Genomic DNA, 24,120 nt, shown 5'->3' with positions numbered 1-24,120 from the left:
ACATTATAATTTGGCAGTGTATCCCATAAATGCTTCAAATTCTGTCCCTGTCTAGTGTGTCAACCTGGACAAACTGGAGCCTGTGCCCACAGAAGTCCGGCTCATTAACAAGTCCTTGGAACTTCTGGATGAAAGGAGGTTCTGGGCTGGCATAGTCTTCACTGAAATAGCTCCTGACAGCACAGACCTTCCTCAACATGTGAAATACAAGATACGCATGGACATTGATAATGTGGAAAGGACCAACAAGATCAAGGATGGGTGAGCCCTGACATCCTGCCTTATGATCAATTTCTTACAAAGGATGGGGTGAGGAGGTTTCTAATGGAAAGGTCTTGTTCCCTTGGTGCAGGTACTGGGATCCTGGTCCCCGTGCTGACCCCTTTGAGGACATGCGCTATGTCTGGGGAGGCTTTGTCTACCTGCAGGATGTGGTAGAACAGGCCATCATCAGGGTTCAGACAGGCACAGAGAAGAAGACAGGAGTTTATGTGCAGCAGATGCCCTACCCATGTTACGTGGATGACATGTATGTATACAGGCTGCTTCAGAAACTCCCAAGAGGAGGAACTTGAGAGACATGGGCTTTTGTCAATCCTCAGGCATGGTTTTTGTCCCTGTTTTCAGTGAGGAGGCAATCTCCATAGTGTTCCTAATCCCTAGAATTAGGGCACCCACGTGGAAGATTTAGAATATGTAATGACTTGCAGAGTCCTGCCCAGGAGAGTCCTGGAGTTGAACATACACAGTACCTTCCTGAGGTGTGACCATATCCCTACACCTGTTGCAAGTGAAAATAGCACTGGGGAAAAAAGCAGACAGATAGGCTCAGGAGAGGGGAAAGAGGGCAATTGAGAGCAGTTCCCAGACAAGGCAGCTCTTTGCACCCATTCTTTCACTGAGTGACAATTGCAGCTCCACCTCCCACTCCTAACTGGTGATATGCTCTAAACCCACCCACCTCACCTCATGGTGAGACAAGGATCCTGTGTCAGGCTTTGCACATCAGCTGCTTTGTGCAGGGAAGCCTTAGCTGTTGCCATGCTCTCATAGCCCGTGAAGTGGTATCAGAACTTGCAGTAATGTTTCTCACTTGGATCTCCTGGCCCCTTTCTTTCATTTTCTCAGATTTCTGCGTGTCATGAGCCGTTCCATGCCTCTCTTCATGACACTAGCTTGGATCTACTCAGTGGCTGTGATAATTAAGGGCATTGTGTATGAGAAGGAAGCCCGGCTGAAAGAAACAATGAGGATTATGGGACTTGACAATGGCATCCTTTGGTTAAGCTGGTTCATTAGCAGCCTTGTCCCTCTCCTGATGAGTGCAGGACTGTTGGTGCTGATCCTGAAGGTGAGTTGCCTGGTTTGGCCTGTGGCAGCAGACTCTAGAGCCTTTAGAGCCTGCTAAGCAGTGGTCTGCACTGACACACTGAGAAGGAGTTTGTGGGTGTGTGTTGACCAGTCACTTTTTGGGAACAGAATTTTGGAACAACAGGACTATGTGGCTGAAAACAGCAGGAGGGAATGTTGTAGATTCAGTTCTGTTGAAAAGATGCCTCTGGTACTGCCCGCTTCTGGGAAGGCTGTTGTGCAAATTGCAGGAAAACCTGCCTCCGCTGAGCAGCAGCTCTGCAGAGCTGCCTATAACAGAGCTACCTTGGAGAGCCCTTTCAAAAACTCATGCACTTATTGTTCTCCTGCCAGATGGGGAATCTGCTGCCTTACAGTGATCCTAGTGTGGTGTTCATTTTCCTCTCCATCTTCGCCGTTGTGACCATCCTCCAGTGCTTCCTCATCAGCACCGTGTTCTCCAGGGCCAACCTGGCAGCTGCCTGTGGGGGCATTGTCTACTTCACACTGTACCTGCCTTATGTGCTTTGTGTTGCCTGGCAGGACCACATCAGCTTCTCACTCAAGATTTTTGCGGTGAGTCTTGATGAAACTTTCCTGGGCCCTGGGGTGCCACCAGTATGGCACTCAGCAGCTGGGCACTCTTACAAGGAGGGAAGTGGCAGTGGGAGGTTAATTTTCAGTGTAAAAGTCTTCAGGGTTTGCCTTGATAAAGAGGTTTACTGAACCTGGTAGAAGCGGCTTGGGAGGGTTTTGTTGGCTTTGGTAGTAGAAGTAATGCAGCTGGACTAAGCTGCCTTGATCTCTGTACGCTGTCATGCTGTATAACCAGACATGCAGGCTGAAGGAACCACCTGCTTTTCCTCTGCACAGCATTTCTTACCTGTCTGGGGAGGGTGACTGTTAGCAACCTGTTCCCTTGCAGGAAAATCCAAAGAGTGAGGGAAAGATGATAGGGAAACAAACAATCCTGGGTGGAGGTCCAGTAGAGATTTCAGGCCTCTTGGAACCTAGACCAAATATGCCACTCCATATCTGCAAATACAGTGATGGTCTGTGGAACTTGGACTTTTCATATGGACAATGTCCCTCATTCTTGTGCTACAACTGAGATGACTAATTGGAGAGTAGATGTAAAAAAATTTACATGTTCATGCCTCCCATTTTCAGAGCCTGCTGTCTCCAGTAGCCTTTGGTTTTGGTTGTGAGTACTTTGCGCTCTTTGAGGAGCAGGGAGTTGGTGTTCAGTGGGACAACTTCTTTGAGAGCCCATTGGAAGAAGATGGCTTTAGCATCACCACATCAGCTGTCATGATGTTGTTTGATACCTTCCTCTATGGAGTCATGACCTGGTACATTGAATCTGTCTTCCCAGGTGAGGTCTACTTCCTAGAGATAGTCATGTCTTAAGGCTTTTAAATAAATCCTTTCACCCTTTTCACTTGCTAAGGTGCAAATTTGGCCCATTTTTAAGCAGAGCTATTCAATGGTCATGGAGCAAAACCAGCATCAGAGCAAGGTTGTTGCTGCTGGCAGTGAGTGTTGCCCAGCACAGAAGCATGACCCCATTGTGGCCATGGCTGATCTAGCTACAGAAACTTTGCTCTACTTGACTTGTTCCCTCCTCTAAAGTTCACAGACTGTGATGCAAGAGAGGAGCTGAGTATCAGTACCACATGTGCCACTAAGTACCTTTCAGCATAGGGTTTTTAACCCTAAAGTGAAGTTAGATGTCTCTTACCCAGAGTTTGTCAGTGTCTTCATACAGAAAGATTTCTCCTTAGTGCCTCACCTCATGTGGGTGGAGTACTTCCCTTCTTGTCCTGAAAGCTAATTAAAGAAAAGTGACAAATGGACTCAGGCTTATGTAATGCTTTTGTTTTTAGGCCAGTATGGGATTCCCAGACCCTGGTACTTTCCTTTCACAAAGTCATATTGGTTTGGGGAGGAACCACAGGACAGGCAGCACCCCCGTCTTGACCAGAAGGGGTCTTCAGAAGGTAAGTGCTGGATACAGCTTTTTGAAAGTGAAGTGTTAAGGTCTGCCTTTTTCTGAAATTATAGTCCAAGGACAGCAGGAGCAGTACTGGCATGGATAGGTGAAATTGGTCACCCTTTTGTTATCACTCTTTGGGTGTGCTGATCAAGTGGGTGCATCCAGATAAACTCAAGGTACTTTGCCCGCCTGACTGCAGCTGGGTACTCCAGGCTCATGGAATTGAGAAGGCCTTGTATTTTTGGTGACCCTGATAAAACTGGAGATCTCCAACTCCCAAATTAGCCCAGGAGAGAGACAATAGCTAAATGACAACTTCCGTGGAAGATTCCTCTCTCTGAGGAAGAAAGTGGTCAGTTCTTCATGTAGCTCATTCCTTCACAGGATTAGGGGAATGTGATGTCTATTAAAATTCCCATGCAATTTCTGTTAAAACCTATCAGATCTCTCTACTTTGTGTTTTCTTTCAGTCTGCAAGGAAGAAGAGCCAGTGCATCTGAGTCTTGGTGTTTCCATCCAGAACCTGGTCAAGATTTACCGTGATGGCAAGAAAGTTGCTGTAGATGGTCTCACACTCAACTTCTATGAAGGACAAATCACTTCCTTTCTGGGACATAATGGAGCAGGGAAAACTACTACCATGTAAGAACAAAATAATGATTTCAGACAGTAGGAAAGTGACTGAATACTGCAACTCCTATCCATATAGTAGAGGTAGCCATAGACCTGGAGCGGGCAAGCTGGTGCAGATTAGAATGCCTCTGCTGATTTAGTCTAGTTGTGCTGCTGCCTTACAGATACAGGGGACTGGAACCACAGGAGGTTCAGGTTGAGGCTGGGTCAAATGAATCTGTAGGTGGAATTTTGTAGTAATGCCATTAGTGATTCTGATTTACCAGTGAAAGAAAGCAAGTTGGTACTGAAAGAACAAGAAGCTTTTAGAGGAAAAAAAACCTTTCCTTCAAGCAGCTATGTGGGTGTTCTTTGATCACCACTGGAGCTGATTTGTGGTTTGGTTTATCTAAAATCCATTAGTGAGGTGTTTTTCAGCCTACTTTCTAGATATGGGATTCCCCAGGGTTTCCATCTACTCTTAATTCAGCCTTCCACTGTTTCCTAGTGGCAGAACCTGCTGATCTGTTCTCTTTTTGTTTCAGGTCCATTTTGACTGGCTTGTTTCCCCCAACTTCGGGTACAGCCTTCATCCTGGGTAAAGATATCCGCTCTGAGCTTAGCACCATCAGGCAGAACCTGGGTGTATGTCCACAACACAATGTGCTGTTTGACTTGTGAGTATCATCTGGGATATGTAGGACTGATGCTATCTAACAGATGTTTGGGTTCTCTAGGATACAGCAGTGTGCTTTTGGCTTTGACAGTCCTTTTTCTGTGTGCTCCTGGTGTGAGACAGTGGAGTGGTGTGGGATTGGTACGGGAACATTCTGTTTATTAGCACATTCCTAAGTGCCTGGGAATGACCAGCAAGAGCTTACACTTTCATCTTTCATCTCTGTTAATAATGTACTCCACTCAGCTAGACCAAGTGTATCCCTGGTGCCTAGTGATTTAGGTTGTTTGTGGTACTGTTAAGCACCCTTAAAAAAGGATTATTTACATGGGTCCTGAATAGAGCCACACCCTGAAGTCAGGCCCAAACTGAGTGCACCCAATCTGTGGCTCCTTCCTGAAACCTCAGCCTTAAAAGATGTTTTCCTGAGGAAACAGAAATGCCTGCAGTAATGCTAATAAAAGGGACGAATCCCAGTATGGTGCTTTCAACTCTGCCCTGAGGCTACATTTGTTCTCTAGGCTGACTGTGGAGGAGCACATCTGGTTCTATGCTCGGCTCAAAGGGCTGCCAGAAAAGAAGGTGAAAGAGGAGATGGATCAGATGGCAACAGATGTTGGTTTGCCTCACAAACTGAAAGCTAGGACAAGCAAGCTCTCTGGTAGGTTCAGATCTTTTACATTTCTCAGCCTCAGAAACACTCCACTGGATTTTGCAGAGGCTGTGTTATGGACCCTGATGGAATCCTGCAATTATATATAGACTACTATAAAATTAAGCATTTAAGGAAGTGAGTTATTTATTAAGTACCTAATCAGTCTATCTTAGTAAACAATCACAATCTCGCACAGTCTTAAGCTATCCAATGGCCATAACAAGTCTCTCACTTTCTCTGAGTATTGTGTATTTTTTTCCATCATGACATAGTTCAGCTGCATTTGCTGTGTGTTGTTCAAAGCTTACTCATATATTTGGGGTTTATGAGTTTACGTGAGGGTGGCTTGGACCATAGTCTACAAGTCTCTTGCTGTTTGTAAATCATACATGCATTCTTTATACTGACTTCTGCCCCTTCAGTTGGTGACCTGGAGTGCCCTTCTCCTTTGTTCAGTAGGGCAGAATTCCTGTGTCAGTCTGTACCAGATACTAGAGGGACTGACATGCCTTTGTCTTACTCAAGTATCAGTACAGACTGCACATTTGACTTCAGGGAGGGAGAGCAGATTACCATGGTTGACTTTAGTATTGAGGAATGCAATATAATTCCTTGTTTTTGCCTCTGGAACGCTTTCATGGAAGGGGAGTCTCATGGAGACTTATTTCTGCAGCTCGGGCTCTGGAGACCTGTGTTCCAGATCCCCAAATATGCTTAGGCTTCCAAGCTGGTAATTTGTTACCCCCGGTGCTGAGACAGTGTGGTTCACTATGGGCATGCAAGGTGTGGTTCCCTGGAGTAGGAGAGTTAGACTCCACTGAGGAGTGATTATCCAGATGAATTATCCACTGTCCAGAAAGTGGTGGGACCCTGAGTGCCTGAAACAGCAGCAGTACTTGCTCTCCTCAGTCTGCTTTCTTTCAGAGTGCTCATTATCTGTCATACTGCAAGTATTGCTGTTCACCTCATCTCTGCATCAGCCTGAACACTTCTTTCTTCCTGTGCCTGACAGGTGGCATGCAGAGGAAGCTCTCTGTTGCCTTAGCTTTTGTTGGTGGCTCCAAGGTTGTCATTCTGGATGAGCCTACAGCTGGGGTGGATCCTTATTCTCGCAGAGGAATATGGGAACTGCTTCTGAAGTATCGGCAAGGTATGTCATCTTTACTCTTAATAAATGTATTGTGGGAGGCAAAAGAAAATCAATCTGATTCTTGACTGTTCTCAAAATAGCAATGTCTCTTTGCAAATTTATTGTTGCCTGCACCAAGGAATGAACAGAGACCATGCAGGACAAGGATGCTCAGATCTCTCATTTATATATCTTTCTCCTCCTATTCATGTCAGAGTTCATGAACAAACTTTTTTACTGGGTTATGACTGAGGGCAGGTGAAGTCAGAAAATTAACCTTTCTGTTCAGCAATGTCCTGTTCTGCTCCATGCACCCAGCCTTGCAGACATGAAATTAAACCTGCCTTTGCTGAGCATGACAAAAGCCAGCAGAGAGTGGGGAGAATAAACCCATGAAAGCAGTTGTGAATCTTCTCCGTACTCTTGGTCTTGTTCAAAGGGTCCAAAATTGTGGCATCAACCTCCCATCCAACTTCATGACAAGATGCAGGTGATTGTGGCTTCGGTGTGGCAGCAAACAAACAGATTTGTTTGACTTAGCAGCCACGTCTTCCTTGCTCTCTTCCAGGTCGCACTATCATTCTCTCCACACACCACATGGATGAGGCAGACATTCTGGGGGACCGCATTGCTATAATTTCTCATGGCAAGCTCTGCTGTGTTGGCTCTTCTCTCTTCCTGAAGAACCAGCTGGGAACAGGCTATTATTTGACCCTGGTCAAAAAGGATGTAGATTCCTCTCTGAGCTCCTGTCGAAACAGCAGCAGCACAGTTTCCTATCTGAAAAAGGTAGAGCTGGCCTTTTCTGCTCATGTTTATTCTTTCTTTATGAAATCTTAGGCTTTTTGGAAGCAGCAGCTAAGATTTTCTATGGTAGAATGTCTCAAAGGAAAACCCCTTGTTCTTTGAAAGAAGTGGTACTTGTCTGGTGGGTACTGTGCCAGACCATATCTAATGAAACTGTTGTGTGGGACATACATCCCCATTATAGATTCTTTGAGTGACAGTGATCTCAAGCTGATCAGAGAGATACAAAATAAGTGACGTATACTTTTGTAACACTCACTTCTATACCCATCATCTTACTTCTGTTTTAGCTTTTGCAGTGCTGTGTCACCATCTGCAGTATCTGGTTGGACTTACTTAGTATGTAGCATCCGGTAGGCCTCATTTTGAATAAACAGCAGGAAATAATGTTTGTCTTCTCTTTTGTTACCAGGATGACAGTGTCTCCCAGAGCAGCTCTGATGCTGGCCTTGGCAGTGACCATGAAAGTGACACATTGACAATAGGTGAGGCTTGGAAAAAAATTTAAGATTGAATTCCAGTTGACATTGCTCTGTGGCTCGCCTTGGACAGCTGTCTTAACCTTGTTGCTCCAAGGTAGCTACAGTCCCAAGGTAGCTACAGTCTTGGGAAAATTACTAAATTCACAGTGATGCTATTTTAAATATTGGAATGCATTTCTTGAGTGAGCCATTTTGAATTCAAGCTGTCCTGAGATATAATAAGCAAATATTATGTAGTTGTGTGGCCTGTTGGCAGTATATAATGTTGGTGAGCTGTACATCAGTGATTTATTTGCAGGTCTTCCAGTAGCATGTACAAGCTTTCCCAAGTTCTGCACATAAGAAGTATAGCCAAGCTTTGGTCCAGGCTTTTATCCAGTCTTGTGCTAAATTAAAAAGAAATGACACTTCATGGAAATTAGCTTCTTTCCAGTCCTATTTGTCCTCCTTTTCTGGCAGGATTTTTAAGGCTGAGCTCTTTTTTCCACATTATGAGTGGTAACCAGAACAGAACTATCTTTTACATTTGTTTTTTTCTAGATGTGTCTGCAATTTCAAATCTCATTACAAAACATGTTCCTGAGGCAAGACTGGTGGAGGACATAGGTCATGAATTAACCTATGTCTTGCCATACAAAGCTGCTAAAGAGGGAGCTTTTGTGGAGCTGTTCCATGAAATTGATGACCGTCTTTCTGATCTTGGCATTTCCAGCTATGGAATCTCAGAAACTACTCTGGAGGAGGTTAGTGAGCTGCTGCTTCCTGTTTGTCTTAAACTAGGCAGAAGGAATCATGACATAATTAAGAATGAGATGAAGCCTTATTGCTTCCTGTAAAAATTGAAAGAACAGCTTTGCGTTCCTCTCCAAAATGGATTGTCTTCTGCCCTGTGTAAGAGTGTGCTCACAGAGGTGTGCATTAAAAACTGAAATGTGGTACAAACAAGCAAGGACAGGTCCTATGTGCTCATCTGCACTTTGCTGAGATATCATGTGTAGGTTGGCCCCTGATTTGGCTTCTAATATCTGTGTTATTTTTAGGCATGCTTTGTGTTGCATTTAACGGAAAACATACATTTCAGTACTGTATACATACATTATGTAAACAATTTAGACATATGCCCTTGTCAGGGATTTTTTTATGGTTTCAGGGTTTGTTCCATGTGACTGTTCCAGCGGCCAAGTCTCTCTTTTTTATCACAGAAGTATCATGCACGTTATCTCTGTGTAGGATCTTTATTTGATTATTTTTAAAGAATGATAAGGGAAACTGAAACAGTGGTTTTGTAACTTACTGAGGTTGCCCTCTAGGTCCTTCACAGCTGTGAAGACCTTGGTTGTTATCTGCAATTTGAAAAAGGATTATTTCTGGTTTAGGAGAGTCCATGGGTCAAGCTCCATGAAGGTGTCTAACAGCAAGAGCTGTTAGACATGGGGAAATATGAGATTCGCCAAGTTTAGTTACTAGGTCTGTTTCTGAGACACAGGAAAGAGCTGATGTTTGAGATGGCATGTGAACTTATATTGGAAAGGAGCCACAGCTGGTAGCAGTCTGGCTCCTGGAAACTGGACAGAAGCCACAAAGTCAACATCACCATCATGCAGAGGATAAACTCAGTATCCTCAGTTCTCTTGTTGCACCTGCCAGTCTCACATGGCATCTTCTGAAGCAGTACCCACAATATCTCTCCTCTTTTGATTTTCATTGACAGTTATCATTCCTTTTCAGATCTTCCTGAAAGTGGCTGATGATAGTGGTGTGGATGCAGAAACCTCAGGTAGGTGGAGTTGTCCCCTGCAGAAGTGACACACACCAAGGTGTGACAGAGCCTGATTGAGACTGAACTGAAGCTCTTCTGCCCTAGTATTTTTAATGACCTGAAGTAGCTGGGTTTAGTGTATTTAATGCATGCCTTTATGTGCTGTAAAGGTCAATTGACTCAGTTGGTAGTATATTTATTTTGTGATAGTGAAGAGTTTCTGTTGCTTGAGTATATTGCAAATTACTTAACTGACACTGTTGTCTGCTCTGAAGAACTCCTGATGCCTCAGACCAGAGTAGCGTCCAAATTACTTTCCCTGTCTGAGAGCAGATCACTGCACTGAGTGCTTATAACAGCAAATTGCACTTGTAGTGACATGACTATGTACGACTCTCATGTGGAAAGTGAGAGTTTTCTTACAATGAGAGCAGCCTGCTCTCCTGGGAGAAAAACAAAAAGGGTGCCAAGTGCACTAGAAGAAGTTTCTGGGACATCACAGAAAGTATGGTGCATAAAACGTGACCCATTGCAGAATGACAGTCTTGGTTTTGTTTTTACCTGCACTGAAGTCACTCCAGATCAACTCTTCAGTTTGCAAATGGAAGACATGCAAAATGAAAATTATATTGCTTTGTTTTTTCTGGGACTAGCTGGAGATTACCTGAAGCAGTTCAGGTGACCATAACTGCATTATTTTCAGATGGTACACTGCCAGCCAGAAGGAACAGACGTGTGTTTGGAGACAGACAGAGCTGCCTTCGTCCATTTACAGAAGATGATGCATTTGATCCTAATGACTCAGACATAGATCCAGGTATTGCTAGAGTTCAAGCCTGTTTTTTTTCTCTGGATGCTCTTTCATATTATAGGTACTACGGATCTTAAGGCTGAGTCTGCCAACGGAGTGGTGATGTATTTGCCTTTAGAAATAGTGGACAGTGCAGGATGCACAACCTGCTCAATTCTCCCATTCAAAGCTCAGAGAGAAGGGAGAAAACACATTCATGTAAATTTATGTAGTTATTTCTCCTGATTGTGCTTTTTTTTTTTTGGTGGGTGCGAGTGGCTGCTCCAGCCATCACCTTGTGTCTCCAGCACAGAGAGCATCTCTGAACTTTTGAATGAGGGTAATTTCTTCTTGCTAGCAGAATCCAGAGAGACAGACCTTCTCAGTGGCATGGATGGGAAAGGCTCCTACCAAATGAAAGGCTGGAAGCTCACCCAGCAGCAGTTCATGGCTCTGTTGTGGAAAAGGATGCTCATTGCCAAGAGAAGCCGGAAGGGCTTTTTTGCCCAGGTGAGAGCCTCCAACACGAGCGAAGTCCCTCATCAGGGACAGCTCTGGACTGTGTGTTGTAGTTTGAGTTGATGGTGGGCTAAAAACCTCAAGGGAATGCAGATAACCAAAATTAGCCTTCACTGCACATGGGGGCAGAAGTGAAGCACTTGCCTGTGCAAGTGAAAGGAGTTGCATGATAAACCAATGTGATTATAGTATTCTTGCACAGCAAATGTAATTTTGCCCTTGGGAACAGCATATGCAGCTAAATCCTCTGCAGCTGAAGTGAGTTCCCTGATTGAATGCCAAGACAGATCTTGCATTGGTGTCTAGCACTGTTGTGGTGTAAAAATAGCAAAGGTATTCCTGGGAAACTTTGAAAATGTTTTGATCCAATAAGTGAATCATATGTACCTCCCGATGCCTCTGGAAACATTTGCTTATAAAAAGGACGTGTTTTCCTTACAATTTCAGATTGTGCTGCCAGCTGTCTTTGTGTGTATTGCTCTCATGTTCAGCCTGATTGTTCCTCCTTTTGGGAAGTACCCCAGCCTGGAATTACAACCCTGGATGTATGATGAGCAGTACACTTTTATTAGGTATGTTTTGTCTGGCCTATAAATTATATTCTTCGCAAACTTGAGTTACTGAGTTCTTTAACAGGTCCTTTTGGGTTTTGTGCTTATCTCAGAAGCATGTTTTAAAAGAGAATTGTGGTATTTTTTTCTTCAGCCTTTAAATGCCAGCTCTAAGTACAGGCAAGGCCATATCCATTTCTGAATGGTGCTATGACTCTCCTAATAATACTGTGTACAAAGACTTGGAATGTGTGTGTGCTCTTAGGCCAAGCATTCTTCAAGGGCAAATCCCTGCCCACATCCTTTCACTCTGCTCTTGGCCCTGCTCTGTTGCTTCTTTTGCTGTGTGCTGGTTACCACACTGACTGATAATGTTTTTCTGTTGTTCCCATAGCAATGATGCTCCAGAAGATGCAGGCACTCACAAGCTTTTGGATGCCCTTCTTGATAAGCCGGGGTTTGGGACACGCTGTATGCAGGGACATTCCATCCCGTAAGTAGAACTCTGGTCTGGGAACAGGAAGCACATCCCTGATAGCACATCCCTCTAGCTGACTTTTGGAAATTATAGTAATGCGTGGCCAGAGCAGGATTTAAGCCAAAAGAGTTGTAATTACATTCAGTTTTTCTGCTCAAAACCTTTTTAAAAGTTGCCAGCCCTCAGTCTGGTGAGGAAGTTGAGGTTTGAATGCAAGTCCTTGCTGATAGAGATGGAAAGGAGAAAGCAAATGACTCAAGTTACTGTTTGGTCCTGAACATGGTAAAGGACTTATTTATGTTGGTGTATGTTGTTGGCTGTAGCTATTCCCACTACACAATCCTTTGTTTCCAGCTGCATTAGAAACCTGAGTTAGTTTCCCACAAACACCAGCAGAAGGAGTGGGGAGCCAGACAGCATTTGTTGTTTCCTAACTCTGCCACCTGACTTGGTGCACAGCCTTGAGCAAGTTGCTGAAGATCTAGTCTGTGAACATAGAAGATGTACACACTCTGAGTCCAAGATGGTGTGCCCAGAAGACCTGCAGGTCATGTTCACAGGATGATGGGGAGGGAGACAAGGTGTCTGATATAATGGCCAGTGGTGGAAAGTAAGCTGCATCCTTCATAACGGGCATGAAAGCTGAACTATTCCACCAATGGGCCATGGGGAAAAAGCTGCCCACTGCTCCTTTGAGAAAGAGCAGTGTTTTGATGCCCCAAAGGCAGAAATATATCCAAGGAGTCATGCAAGAAGATTGTCTGCTGTGATCTTAAAATCACAGGATATCTCAAGTTGGAAGAGACCCATAAGAATCATTGGGTCCAACTATCTGTTCCTCAGAGGACTACTTTTAACTAAACCATGTGACTAAGCACATTCTCCAGATGCTCCCTGAACTCTGGACACAGTGTGCCTGCCGGGACTCACTGAAACAAAGCATTTAATTATAATGCAAACAGGGGAGTGTCTGGCCCTACAGTGTCGGCCTGCCCCAGTTTCTTTGGCAGTGGGATCTGTTAAAAGCTGCAGAGTCTGATCTATTGCTCTGAGCTGTTTGTCTCTGTGAGGTCAAGCTCATTTGAGAAACGCACTGACTCTGCTGGGGACTGTGGAGTTTGATCTTTAAATCTCTTGTAAGCAAAGGCCATCATATTTATCTTAAAAACTGCATTTTCTTGCCTTTTTCCAAACACAGGGACACTCCTTGCACTGTGGGGCAGAAGGAATGGACCACTGCTTCAGTCCCAGAGTCAGTCCTGGATATCTTCCTGAAAGGCAACTGGAGCATGGAGAATCCTTCCCCATCTTGCGAGTGTAGCAGTGAGAAGATCAAGAAGATGCTTCCTGTGTGCCCGCCTGGTGCAGGTGGCCTGCCACCCCCACAGGTAGGAGGGGCTCGGTGGTACTGCAGGGAGTAATGCTCATGAGGAGCAGAGTGGCTAGGTGTGATTCTTGCATGCAGCATTGTACGAGATTTATTTCACTGAGCACCACTGTTTTCTGATGAGCATTTATCTGTGTTTTCACTGGTGACACCAGCGTGAGCAAGACACAGCTGACATCCTCCAGAATCTGACAGGCCGCAATATATCAGACTACCTAGTGAAGACCTATGCACAGATCATTGGGAAAAGGTAGCTGTTGAACACTCCCCCTTCCCTCCCCGACAAACACTGCTTGCTCTACGAGTGATGCACAGATCAGGCAAATAAGCCTGGGCAGCCCAAATTCTTCGATAGTGAGCCAAATCCCCTCAGGTCCTCAGATAGCCCTGATCCTCAGCTCAAGTGATGTTTCTACTTTGTGGGTGGTTCTGTGTGCTGACCCTCATAGGCAGATTGTGGGGGAAGCCTAGGGAATACCCTGAAGAGGAATGGTGGGAGCTATATCAGATGTCAGAGGCTATTGCGCTCTTTTCCCTGGCTTTGTGCCTGCAGCTCTTTTAGGTCTGTCTCTCCTCTGGTTCCGTGTTTTATATATCAACTCTTTTCTCTCTGCAGCTTAAAGAATAAAATCTGGGTGAATGAGTTCAGGTGAGTTACTGCATTTTCCTTAGCTTGTATATGTCCACTAAACCTTGAATATAGCATTTAGCAGGACACATCCACCCTGCTTTGCAGTTTGTGTTATAGGACTCTTAACTGCCAGATATTGGAGGAAAATGTTTAAGGATAAACTGGGACAACCCCAGAGCACTGGATAGCATGTCTGCCTTATGGAGAGAGCAGTCTTGAAAAGATTTGCATGACCAGTGTGCTGGTACTCTATTCTGTGAGGTGCTATTCTTCCAAGCAAGGGCAGTAGGGAGACATCCTGCTTTGCCTGCAGCAGAGAATAGCTGCCTTTGGGCAGCATGCTGAGCACTCGTGATATGAGTGTTTAACCCCAGAAACAAAGAGTAGAAGACTTCATGGCTAAGCAGCCATGTAGGAGAATAAAAGTCATCCCTTCATGTAAGAGTGGAGATGGTAGTTTTGGGTGTACTGCAGGAAGAGGAGACACGGATGTGGAGAGGGATAAGGAGTAGCATTTTGTGGAGGTCTGTCTTAGCATCATGTCGTGTCATAGCATCACTTTCTGTCTGAACTTTCAGGTATGGTGGCTTTTCCTTGGGAGCCAGCAGTTCCCTCGTGCTTCCTCCAAGTCATGAAGTCACTGATGCCATTAAACAGGTGAAGAAAATTCTGGAGCTGGCACAGGTGAGCAGTTGTCCCCCATAAGCCCAGATGCACTAAATACTCAGTCTTGTTACTTGGGAGATGACTTGGAAGCCATAAAATGAGGAGCATGCATGTGTTAGCTGTGTCACTGACTTCTCCCCACTACCTGTGAGCTGGGATCTCCCAGGCTGTTGTCTGGAGTAGCAGAAGTCTTGGAGACACACTCAGCTAAAGCTTGCCCAGCCCATGTTGCTGATGTGGGCTCTGCCCAGCACCAGTTGCAAGCCAGTGGGGATTGCAGACATCTGAATGTTTTGTGGCAGGACAGGGTGGGCTGTCTTGTGGAATTGAGAAATGGTTGCTGCCATCTTCAAAACCTCAGCTTAACCTTCCTGTGCTGAGTCTGCCCTGGCTCAGAAGAAATTTGGGCCACTGTTTTCCTCTGAGTCTGCCAGCCTGCAGGCTGCAATGTTTCTGAAGGTTGCATGCAACTTCCATTAATAAGTTTTGCTGGGAAAAAAACAGGCATAAGATGACCCTTCTTACCAGTGAGACTATAGAAAGGAAAGGATGAAGGGAAACCACAGTTACTCAGCCTTCTTACCACCTCCAGTTTGGTGGGTAGAGGCTGTTAAATTGGCAGGAAGCTGTCAGAGCTGTGAAAAACATTGTGTAGTCTCTGCTAGACCCCAGGGCATGAATAAAGACATTCTTAGAGGGGAAGTAACTGTCTCTTTGCTGTTTGCAGGGGAGTTCTGGGGATCGATTTCTCAACAGTTTATCAAGTTTCATGAAAGGCCTGGATACAAAGAACAATGTGAAGGTAAATTAGCCAATCCTCATTTCTTTGTCTGATGTTTGAAGCTCTGGTAACTTGGAGTCATAGCAGTTAGTCTTGGAAAACTTTGTAGACCAGAGTTCTCTGTATTTGCTACTGGAGTAAATGTAGCCTGTAGTTTTATGTGGACTTCTCAAAATCTGTCTCTCCTGTGGAGTCTAGGCCTAAATACCAAGAAGAGTTCAGTGCTGAATCAGTGATAGCATCCAGGAGCCTCTTGTGTTTATTGATTAAACTGAGTGTTCTGCTCCTGAGCAAGCTAGCTGGAGTGATATGGAAAGAAATATGACCTCAACAGAGGAAGGGATGTTCTGAAGGGCTTAGGAAGCTTTTGGGTAGCTGATGTACCTGGTGTCTTTGATGCTGATGTGGTGTCTTGTAGGTGTGGTTTAACAACAAGGGCTGGCATGCCATTGCATCCTTCCTGAATGTGATCAACAATGCGATCCTTCGGGCCAACCTCCAGCAGGGTGAAAATCCCAGTGCTTATGGGATCACTGCCTTCAATCACCCACTCAACCTCACCAAGCAGCAGCTGTCTGAAGTAGCTCTGTAAGTTATGACATGACTATGGATAGATTTGGGCTTATTGCTGATGACTGAAAACAGGCAACATGGGAGGTTTTGGACCTACTGGTGGACAGCCAGTGGCCTCTGCCATTTAGGCTGTTAACACACAGGCCTTATTTTCTCTGGTCTGGGGAGGTGGCAAGCTGTGCTGCTGAGAACTTGCTGTTGAACAGCGCTTCTGTACAAACTTTTTCTGTCCTTGAGCCCCTGGAAGCTGCAGTTTTTAAGAACTAGTCTTTTTCAGGAATCAGACCTTCTGCAACTCTAGGAAATCCCATCTCAGCCACCTTCAGAAAGGTGTCTCACCATAAATATGGTCATTCTTTCATCCTCACCATTTGACTAGGAACCTCTAATAGGTCCTGTTGAGTCTTGCCCACTGTCTCAAGCTGGGGGGCACACAGTAATGCACAGGGTTAATTTCACTGACGCATTGACTAGTCCACTCTCGCTATGATCAGAGTCAGAACTCATAATCTGTGTGCATATATATCCTTCAATCCATAAAACAGTGGCAGATAATGGGATAATACTTGTCAACTTTGAAACAACACCAAAAAAAGACAAACGCCAACAACCCCAGGAAATGGATTATGTGGGAAACAAAGTGGTGGTAATAAGGAAAGCAGAAAGCAGTCTATTATGCTGAAATTATTAACCAGGCTGCAGGTTGTGATGCTGTGCTTGAGATGCCAACAGACTGTGTATGTTCCCTCTGTTATATGGCTGGAGAAGAACTGTGCAGTTAAGAGAACCTTGCATGGTAATTCATTACTCAGGATTCTGAGTGTAAGGACAGACTATTGACAGCAGAACTCATGCCCTGCCCTGCATGAGTTGCCTCATTTCATCTCAAAGGAGCCAGTACCAGCATACAAACAATTTGCTTTCTTCCTTTTTTTATCCAGGATGACCACCTCTGTGGATGTCCTTGTGTCCATCTGTGTGATCTTTGCCATGTCCTTTGTTCCTGCCAGCTTTGTGGTTTTCCTTATTCAGGAGCGTGTCAGCAAGGCTAAACACTTGCAGTTCATCAGTGGTGTGAAGCCTGTTATCTACTGGCTGGCCAACTTTGTGTGGGATATGGTAAGGACTTAGGCTGGGCTAAACTATCCTCTGTTCTGTTTTTCCAGGGTGTCTTGAAGTGCACAGTGCAGTGTGTTCCAGCGGGCACTGCATTATTTCAGTGAATAACAACTGAGACTATGACTTTTGTGTTTTCTCTCATGGGGCAGTGCTTCATCTCACTGGGTCAAGGAGTACAACAGAGGATGGAAGGACAACCATAAGCTCAATCATTAGCATTTATTATGTCACTCTAAAATACTTGCCAAAAATGTTTGTTTAGCCCCTTGTTCTACTCTGTCCAAAGCAGGTTTTCTCAACCTGTGATGCCTGAAACCTCTGAGAGTCTACTGACTACTTCTAGGGGGACCAAGGAATGTAAATTCATGTGTACTGTATTATGGCTCACACATGTGACACTTTAAGTCTCCCATTGAAAACAGCTTTGGGAACACTGAAGAGTTTTGAAAACTATTGGACTAGAGAAGAAAAAAATCTCTTCTTTTTTTTTATGTCACCTGGAAAGAAATCTAAAGTCATATTTTTCACCTTCTAGTGCAACTACATTGTTCCAGCCACACTAGTTGTCATCATCTTCATCTGCTTCCAACAGAAGTCCTATGTATCCTCCTCCAACTTGCCTGTGCTGGCTCTCCTCCTGTTTCTCTATGGGTAAGGGATTTTTTATCAGAGGATGACTGGGAAGGCTCTTAGACTTGGAAGGTTCTTACGTGATGTTGCTGCTTTTTCTCTTGCCAGGTGGTCCATCACCCCTCTCATGTATCCAGCCTCCTTTGTGTTCAAAATCCCTAGCACGGCATATGTTGTGCTGACCAGTGTGAATCTCTTCATTGGCATCAATGGGAGTGTGGCCACCTTTGTCCTGGAGCTCTTCACCAATGATGTATGTTTTTTCAGAAGCTCCTCAGCTGTCATGTGCTGGTAGTCTAGTTCCATGTTGGTTCCATGGTGCCTTTAGCAGCCAGATCTCCAGAAAAACTAGGCCGTGTATGCATTAGCTTCAGCAGCAGTTTAAACACAGGTTCTGGTGGAAATGGGTTAAAGCCCCCTTTAGAAAAGCTCACAGAGTAGTTAAGACATGGGGAAGGAGCTCCTGAGATTGTCTGGTTCAGCCTCTGAGCAGGATTTAGCTACAGCAGTGTATTGGGTTTGCATGGCCTGGTTTTTCATAATGGGGGGCAAGGTCAAACTGCTAAGAGCAGGTTGCTTAGAGCCATTGGATTTTAAAATTTCCAGGGAGAGACTCCACAGTCTCTCTGGACAACTTTTTCCACTTTTCAGTCATTTTTAAGGTGAAAAAAAATTTAGAATTTTCTTATGTTCTAATGGAATTTCTTGTATGTTCTTAATGAAGGGCATTTTCCATCTACAAAGGCCATTTAATCGCCCAACTATTTAGCTGCCCTAAATTTTGCCTCCTGTCGTAGATACCTCTCTAGCCATGGGAGCTTATGCACTTCACTTCAGTTTTTCAACACCAGGTGCCTCCTGGGGAAGGTACCAAGTTCCTCTCATGCTTGTAGACAACACAAGATGTCTTAGCAAGCACTGTTTGACCCACAGTGGTGTGAAGTGTTCCTTGTGGGAGGAGGCTCAGGAGACACCGTGGGAGTTACTTGTTGATTGTACCTCTTCCTGTGGGCATAAGGGTGCAGTGCTTGATGATGGTTCCTTTTGTTACAAAGCCTCTTCTAGCTCAGTAACAATGAGTACACGCTCAGAGATGAGTACCTGGCAGAACAGGAACTCAGGGTGCTATCAATTCAATCTGTGGACTAAGCCAGCTGTGAGACAACAAAGGAAAAGTATTAGAGCTTCCAATATGGGACAGGGAGGAACTCCCTACAGCCACTGACATAACCAGTATGTTCAAGTTAAACTTCCCTGTGTCCTCAGCCAGTAGTCTTTTTGCATATCATTGTTTGCAGACACTGCCTTTTAGACTGTGAGTGTGTGGAAAAACATTTTATTGCAGTTTGCTTGTGTTAATAGCATTGTGAGCAACACAACAACACTGACTGTCCAGAGAAGCCGTGGCCCTGGCTCTTGGGAGAACATGTCTAATCCTTGGATTTTTGTGGGCTTGCAATGTTGGGAAAGGGAAGGAGGGGTCAGTGACAACATGGGTCACTCACAGGGAGGTGGTGGCTGCTTTTTGCTCAGCTGGCTCAATGGCACTTGAATTTTTTCTTAACAGAAGCTGAAGGACATCAATGACATCCTGAAGTCTGTCTTCCTCATCTTCCCTCACTTCTGCCTGGGCCGGGGACTCATTGACATGGTGAAAAACCAGGCTATGGCTGATGCTCTGGAGAGATTTGGTAAGTGAAATTATGTTTCACAGAGACAATGGCCTGAAAGGAACAGACAAATTTAGAGTCTGCTTCAGACAAGCTCCTCTAACTTTTCAGGAACTGAAAGTGCTCAATTTGCAGCACAGACCTGGTCAAACATGGCAAGTCATCATAGCCATCGCCTCTTACTTAACTTGTTAGGAGAAACTGGTAGATAGATCTAATGATTTTTGAGTTAAGAGCAATAAATAAAAATGCATAAAGACAATTGTATGGATGTCATTAGGCATAGTGTAAGGAATGGCTGAGGCTCTGGAGAGCGGGATGGATTTTTTTCTGGCATGCAGATGTCAGGTCTGAGTCATAGTCTTTCTGTGCTTCACTAACCTTTTGAACAAGTGGGCTAGCTCTTTGGCAGACTGAATTCTCTGGGCCTGAGTCCCAACTTTGCTACAGTAAAAATGGCTTGCAGCCACAGCGGGCCCCTTGTGTGGTCTAACCTTTCCCTCCTGTAACTGGCTGATCATCAGTTGTCCCAGTGCCCAACTTGGTGAGCTCTGCTGGAAGAAATGCTAGCCTGCTCCCCTTGCTCTGGAAAAGTGATTGTGCTTTTAATCTCATTTTGGCAGGAGAGAATCGGTTTGTGTCCCCTCTGTCATGGGACCTGGTGGGAAGGAACCTCTTTGCCATGGCAGTAGAAGGTGTGGTGTTTTTTCTCATCACAGTGCTCATCCAGTACAGGTTCTTCATCAAACCCAGGTAGGTTGTCCTCTCTACTGCCGCTACAGGCAGGTGAAGTTTTCATTGGTGTCACCTATGAAATGGGGAGAATACTACCTATGAAGGCCCTGTCATTTTCTGCTAAGACTTTATCATGTTGCTTTCTTCAGGCCTGTCTATGCCAAGCTGCCTCCTGTGAATGATGAAGACGAGGATGTAACCAGAGAGAGGCAGAGGATAATTAGTGGAGGAGGACAGAGTGACATTTTGGAAATCAAGGAGCTAACCAAGGTGACAGAACTTCTGAATTCGTACTCATTAACACAAAACTATGCAGTTCACTTTGCCTTATAAGAAGAATTTAGCGGGATCGAAACTGGATCGAGTTGGGAGTACTGCAGATGTACAGCTCTGATGAGAATTCTTTGATGTTGTCCTTCTCATTCTTTTTTCTTATGGTTTTAGATTTACAGAATGAAGAGAAAGCCAGCAGTTGACAGGATCTGTGTTGGAATCCCCCCTGGAGAGGTAAGCTTATTCATTAAATGGATTGTTTTGCTATTACTGCAGTATTTAGGAGCCACAAGACAGCACAGGGTAGAGTAAGATCAAAACCAGATGAAAGTTCAAATTGCTCCAAAGGAAAGTAGAAGCTGAAGCAGTTTCTGGTTCTATGTGTCTACCTTTGAAGAAGATATGAACTCTCAGTGTCTGGGACCAGAAGCCAAACTCCAGTATGCAAGATTTGGCACAGATCAACTGCTGTGACAGGGTATCAAGGTGACATCAGTTTGTTCATCTTCCCAGCCTAAAGGTTTATACTTAAAATAAAAACGCGAAAGTTTTGGTTTTTTTTCCTAAATGGACTTCAGAGTCCCTCTACCTGTACTGAGGGTCAAGTTTGCTTCGTCCCATCTTGTCAGTGCTGAAAATGATGCAGTTGGATCCTGTTCTCAAATACACTGTGCTCATTTATATCCCCAGTGCTTTGGACTCCTGGGAGTAAATGGTGCTGGCAAGTCATCCACTTTTAAGATGCTAACTGGTGATACAGATGTCACGGGAGGAGAAGCTTTCCTCAAAGGAAACAGGTGAAAGACAATGTATATTTTCTCTGCTTTTTCCTCTAGTTTTAGCAGCTTTTTTTCAAAACTCTGAAAACATCAAAACTCTCTTCCACTTTTCCTGTTTACAACTCCTGGCATCTGTTTCAGCCCTTGTTTGAGTCTGGTAAAGTACGTCAGTGGCTTAGGAAAATTGATTTAGTCTGGTAGTCATTTCTATGTAACAGCTCTTCCAAGTTTAAATGTCTTTTTTTTTTTTTAAAAAAGGAGGAGAAAAGGGAGAGAGATAAAAAGTGACTTGATCAAAATGGACTTCTATGATTCTGTATTTTTGTTAGTTCAGTAATTCCAGGAACACTGTTTCATGCTGTTTTAACATCTAAATTAGCAGCATATGCTCATGAAATCCTAACAAAGGTATTTTTCTCTTACAGTATCTTGTCCAACATCCAAGAAGTCCATCAGAACATGGGCTACTGCCCACAGTTCGATGCTGTTAATGAACTGCTGACAGGGCGAGAGCACTTGGAGTTCTTTGCACTCCTGAGAGGTGTTCCAGAGAAAGAAGTCTGCAAGGTAAATGAAACACCACAGGACTCACCCCAGTGACCAACTTGCAAGTTCTCGCTTGCATGCATACTTCCTGCAACTCATGTAATGCCATGATGTGAAGCTGTTGAAGATACTGTATGGTGAAATCTGCCCCCCTCTTTCCTTCAGGGAAACCCAAGAATTCCCCTGGTTTTTTTCAGTGTTGCCTGGAAAACTGTACAAAATGGAAGGGCAAATAATTTGGGTCCTATGTTCTCATAGCAAATGCTCTTTTCCACTGAACAACTTTCTTCCTTTAAGAATTTAAGGGCTGTGGAGCTGCAGCTCGTGCAGAACCTCACTCACTGTCAAGTCTTAATTCTTTAAAGTCCCTGGAAACAAACACACTATAGCTTAGCAGAAGCCTTGTGCTGAGTTTTAAACGCTTTCCATTTGATCATAGTGCATCATTAAAGTGCTGCTATTTCAGCATTCAGAGATGAGGTTACAGTAACAGTCTTTAGGCAGTTGATGACTGCTGCCAGTACCATGCAGCACCCTTCTCAGTTCTGTTTCCTGGAATTAACAGTTTTTACTGTATGAGACCTGAATGCTCTAGGTAGATGATATCTAGGTTAATGTCCAAGTAACTTGAATCCTTCTGTGAGGGTAGATGGGATGGGTGGAAACTGCAATCTCCTTCTGAGATTGCTGCCAAGTTCTTCCATGTGATGTTCTTACCAGCTCCATATAAAAAGGGACCCAGTTCTGGGTGTGATTCAAGTAGTAGCTGAATCTCTTCCCCATAACACACTGCAGGGCAGCAATGCCTGCCTGTTGGCACCATTAGGGTGGAAACAAACCAAATTCCATCTATCCAAAGGGCTAAGATGCACCGTGGTGTGACAGCTGTGGGTCAGTAGTGTCCATGTCCCTGCTGTAAGCCCACAGTAATAGAAAAGCTCACTGAAGCTGGTGCTGCTAAAAGCACTAGACTGTTAGTTAATGTGGCTCAGCTGATGCTGAACTCGTGCCCACCAGCTGATAAGCTGCATCCATTTGATTTTTCAGGTCTCCTGGGGACAAGGTTACATATAGCCTGATCCAGAGGTGCAGAGGGAGTTTCAAAATCTGTTTCCATGCCACATTAGATCCTTAGATGAATGGCCCTTCTGAAAGCTGCTTTTGAAGCCAAAGTTTGTACAAAAACTCTCTTTGTGCAATGCTTGATTGAAGGTGGTATTGTGCTGTGTGTCACAGGTTGGCGAGTGGGCAATTCGGAAACTGGGCCTTGTGAAATATGGAGAAAAATATGCTGGGAATTACAGTGGGGGGAACAGACGCAAGCTTTCCACGGCCATTGCTCTCATTGGAGGGCCACCTGTGGTGTTCCTGGTGAGTCCACAACCTTTGCTCATCAATATTTTTCTTGAAAAATAAAAAAGCATGTTGAAATGAAGACTAATTAAAAATCCAGTGCATAAATTACTTTGCCATTTTAGGAAATAAATCAAACTTGCTTATTTTCAATGTTTTCATAATCAGGAATGGACAGGTCGTTTCAAAGATGAGGTATTTTTCATCGGAATGTAGCAGCATAATCTGTTTTTTTGTATACCTTTTGCAGGATGAGCCAACAACAGGGATGGATCCCAAAGCACGTCGCTTCTTGTGGAACTGTGCTCTGAGTGTAATCAAGGAGGGGAGATCAGTGGTGCTCACATCTCACAGGTAAGTAGCAGCCCGCTTGTGTCATACCTTGGCTTTTACATCTGCCAGGGCTGGATGCTAACCTCAGCCTTTCTGCTCTGCCCTTCAATGCTGTTTGCAGCACTAATGAAGTTATTTCTGCTTGCAGCATGGAAGAATGTGAAGCCCTGTGCACTCGAATGGCAATAATGGTCAATGGGCGATTCAGGTGTCTGGGCAGTGTCCAGCACCTAAAAAACAGGTAGGTGGGGTGGTTTTTTGCTTACACCACAGAGTTTGCATTTTTAGGGAGATAGAGTTAGGCTTAGTTCCTCATGCAGCAGTTCCATTGCTATTCTGACTGTAGGAAATGCTGCTGGATTTTTAGGACACTTGTAATTCAGAAGCCCTTAACTCTTGTACTGACATTTTTGTTTGCAGATTTGGAGATGGTTACACCATAGTGGTGAGAATTGCAGGGGCAAACCCAGACCTGAAGCCTGTTGAGGAGTTCTTTGGGCATGCCTTCCCTGGAAGTGTCCTAAAGGAAAAACATCGGAATATGCTGCAGTACCAACTTCCCTCTTCACCATCCTCCCTGGCCAAAATATTCAGTATTCTCTCCCAGAACAAGAAGAGACTCCACATAGAAGACTACTCCGTTTCTCAGACCACACTTGACCAAGTAAGTTTTTAGTAGCCTGGATGCCAAAATCTTCTTTTGCAGAGGTAGGAGTACATCTTTCAATTTAATTGACCTATCTTATAAGGGCATTTAAATGAAGTAGAGTACTGAATATCAGGACTATTTTGAGGATAGTCAGTGCTTAAAATGCCACGAATTCATGAAATACTATGGTG

The 24,120-nt window shown here is 44.4% G+C and overlaps 1 protein-coding gene across 7 annotated transcripts in view; it reads left to right on the top strand.

Moving 5' to 3' along the window:
- ABCA1 (ATP binding cassette subfamily A member 1) overlaps positions 1 to 24,120 on the top strand; it is a 102,252-nt gene that overhangs the window by 74,866 nt on the left and 3,266 nt on the right. For 6 of the 7 annotated variants that reach the window (XM_071424713.1, XM_071424712.1, XM_071424711.1 and 3 more), the window contains 37 exons: positions 56 to 261; positions 353 to 529; positions 1,129 to 1,351; positions 1,705 to 1,926; positions 2,521 to 2,725; positions 3,237 to 3,350; positions 3,817 to 3,988; positions 4,504 to 4,635; positions 5,156 to 5,295; positions 6,302 to 6,439; positions 6,987 to 7,207; positions 7,638 to 7,710; positions 8,248 to 8,450; positions 9,436 to 9,484; positions 10,170 to 10,283; positions 10,615 to 10,766; positions 11,223 to 11,347; positions 11,721 to 11,819; positions 13,003 to 13,192; positions 13,347 to 13,441; positions 13,808 to 13,840; positions 14,401 to 14,506; positions 15,216 to 15,290; positions 15,688 to 15,857; positions 16,784 to 16,961; positions 17,497 to 17,612; positions 17,700 to 17,844; positions 19,159 to 19,282; positions 19,885 to 20,014; positions 20,146 to 20,266; positions 20,441 to 20,503; positions 20,960 to 21,066; positions 21,474 to 21,615; positions 22,831 to 22,965; positions 23,198 to 23,301; positions 23,429 to 23,521; positions 23,701 to 23,944. In XM_071424713.1, coding sequence (XP_071280814.1) covers positions 56 to 261; positions 353 to 529; positions 1,129 to 1,351; positions 1,705 to 1,926; positions 2,521 to 2,725; positions 3,237 to 3,350; positions 3,817 to 3,988; positions 4,504 to 4,635; positions 5,156 to 5,295; positions 6,302 to 6,439; positions 6,987 to 7,207; positions 7,638 to 7,710; positions 8,248 to 8,450; positions 9,436 to 9,484; positions 10,170 to 10,283; positions 10,615 to 10,766; positions 11,223 to 11,347; positions 11,721 to 11,819; positions 13,003 to 13,192; positions 13,347 to 13,441; positions 13,808 to 13,840; positions 14,401 to 14,506; positions 15,216 to 15,290; positions 15,688 to 15,857; positions 16,784 to 16,961; positions 17,497 to 17,612; positions 17,700 to 17,844; positions 19,159 to 19,282; positions 19,885 to 20,014; positions 20,146 to 20,266; positions 20,441 to 20,503; positions 20,960 to 21,066; positions 21,474 to 21,615; positions 22,831 to 22,965; positions 23,198 to 23,301; positions 23,429 to 23,521; positions 23,701 to 23,944 — 5,136 coding nt within the window. The remainder of the gene's footprint in view (positions 1 to 55; positions 262 to 352; positions 530 to 1,128; positions 1,352 to 1,704; positions 1,927 to 2,520; positions 2,726 to 3,236; positions 3,351 to 3,816; positions 3,989 to 4,503; positions 4,636 to 5,155; positions 5,296 to 6,301; positions 6,440 to 6,986; positions 7,208 to 7,637; positions 7,711 to 8,247; positions 8,451 to 9,435; positions 9,485 to 10,169; positions 10,284 to 10,614; positions 10,767 to 11,222; positions 11,348 to 11,720; positions 11,820 to 13,002; positions 13,193 to 13,346; positions 13,442 to 13,807; positions 13,841 to 14,400; positions 14,507 to 15,215; positions 15,291 to 15,687; positions 15,858 to 16,783; positions 16,962 to 17,496; positions 17,613 to 17,699; positions 17,845 to 19,158; positions 19,283 to 19,884; positions 20,015 to 20,145; positions 20,267 to 20,440; positions 20,504 to 20,959; positions 21,067 to 21,473; positions 21,616 to 22,830; positions 22,966 to 23,197; positions 23,302 to 23,428; positions 23,522 to 23,700; positions 23,945 to 24,120) is intronic. The other variant, XM_071424716.1, reaches the window with a different exon arrangement.

Source organism: Agelaius tricolor, unplaced genomic scaffold (genome assembly GCF_023055355.1).
Source record: "Agelaius tricolor isolate 1412-34295 unplaced genomic scaffold, bAgeTri1.0.p SCAF_4, whole genome shotgun sequence".
Lineage (NCBI taxonomy): Eukaryota > Metazoa > Chordata > Aves > Passeriformes > Icteridae > Agelaius > Agelaius tricolor.
The sequence above is the reverse complement of the archived record's forward strand: the minus strand, read 5'-3'. Positions and strand labels throughout refer to the sequence as shown.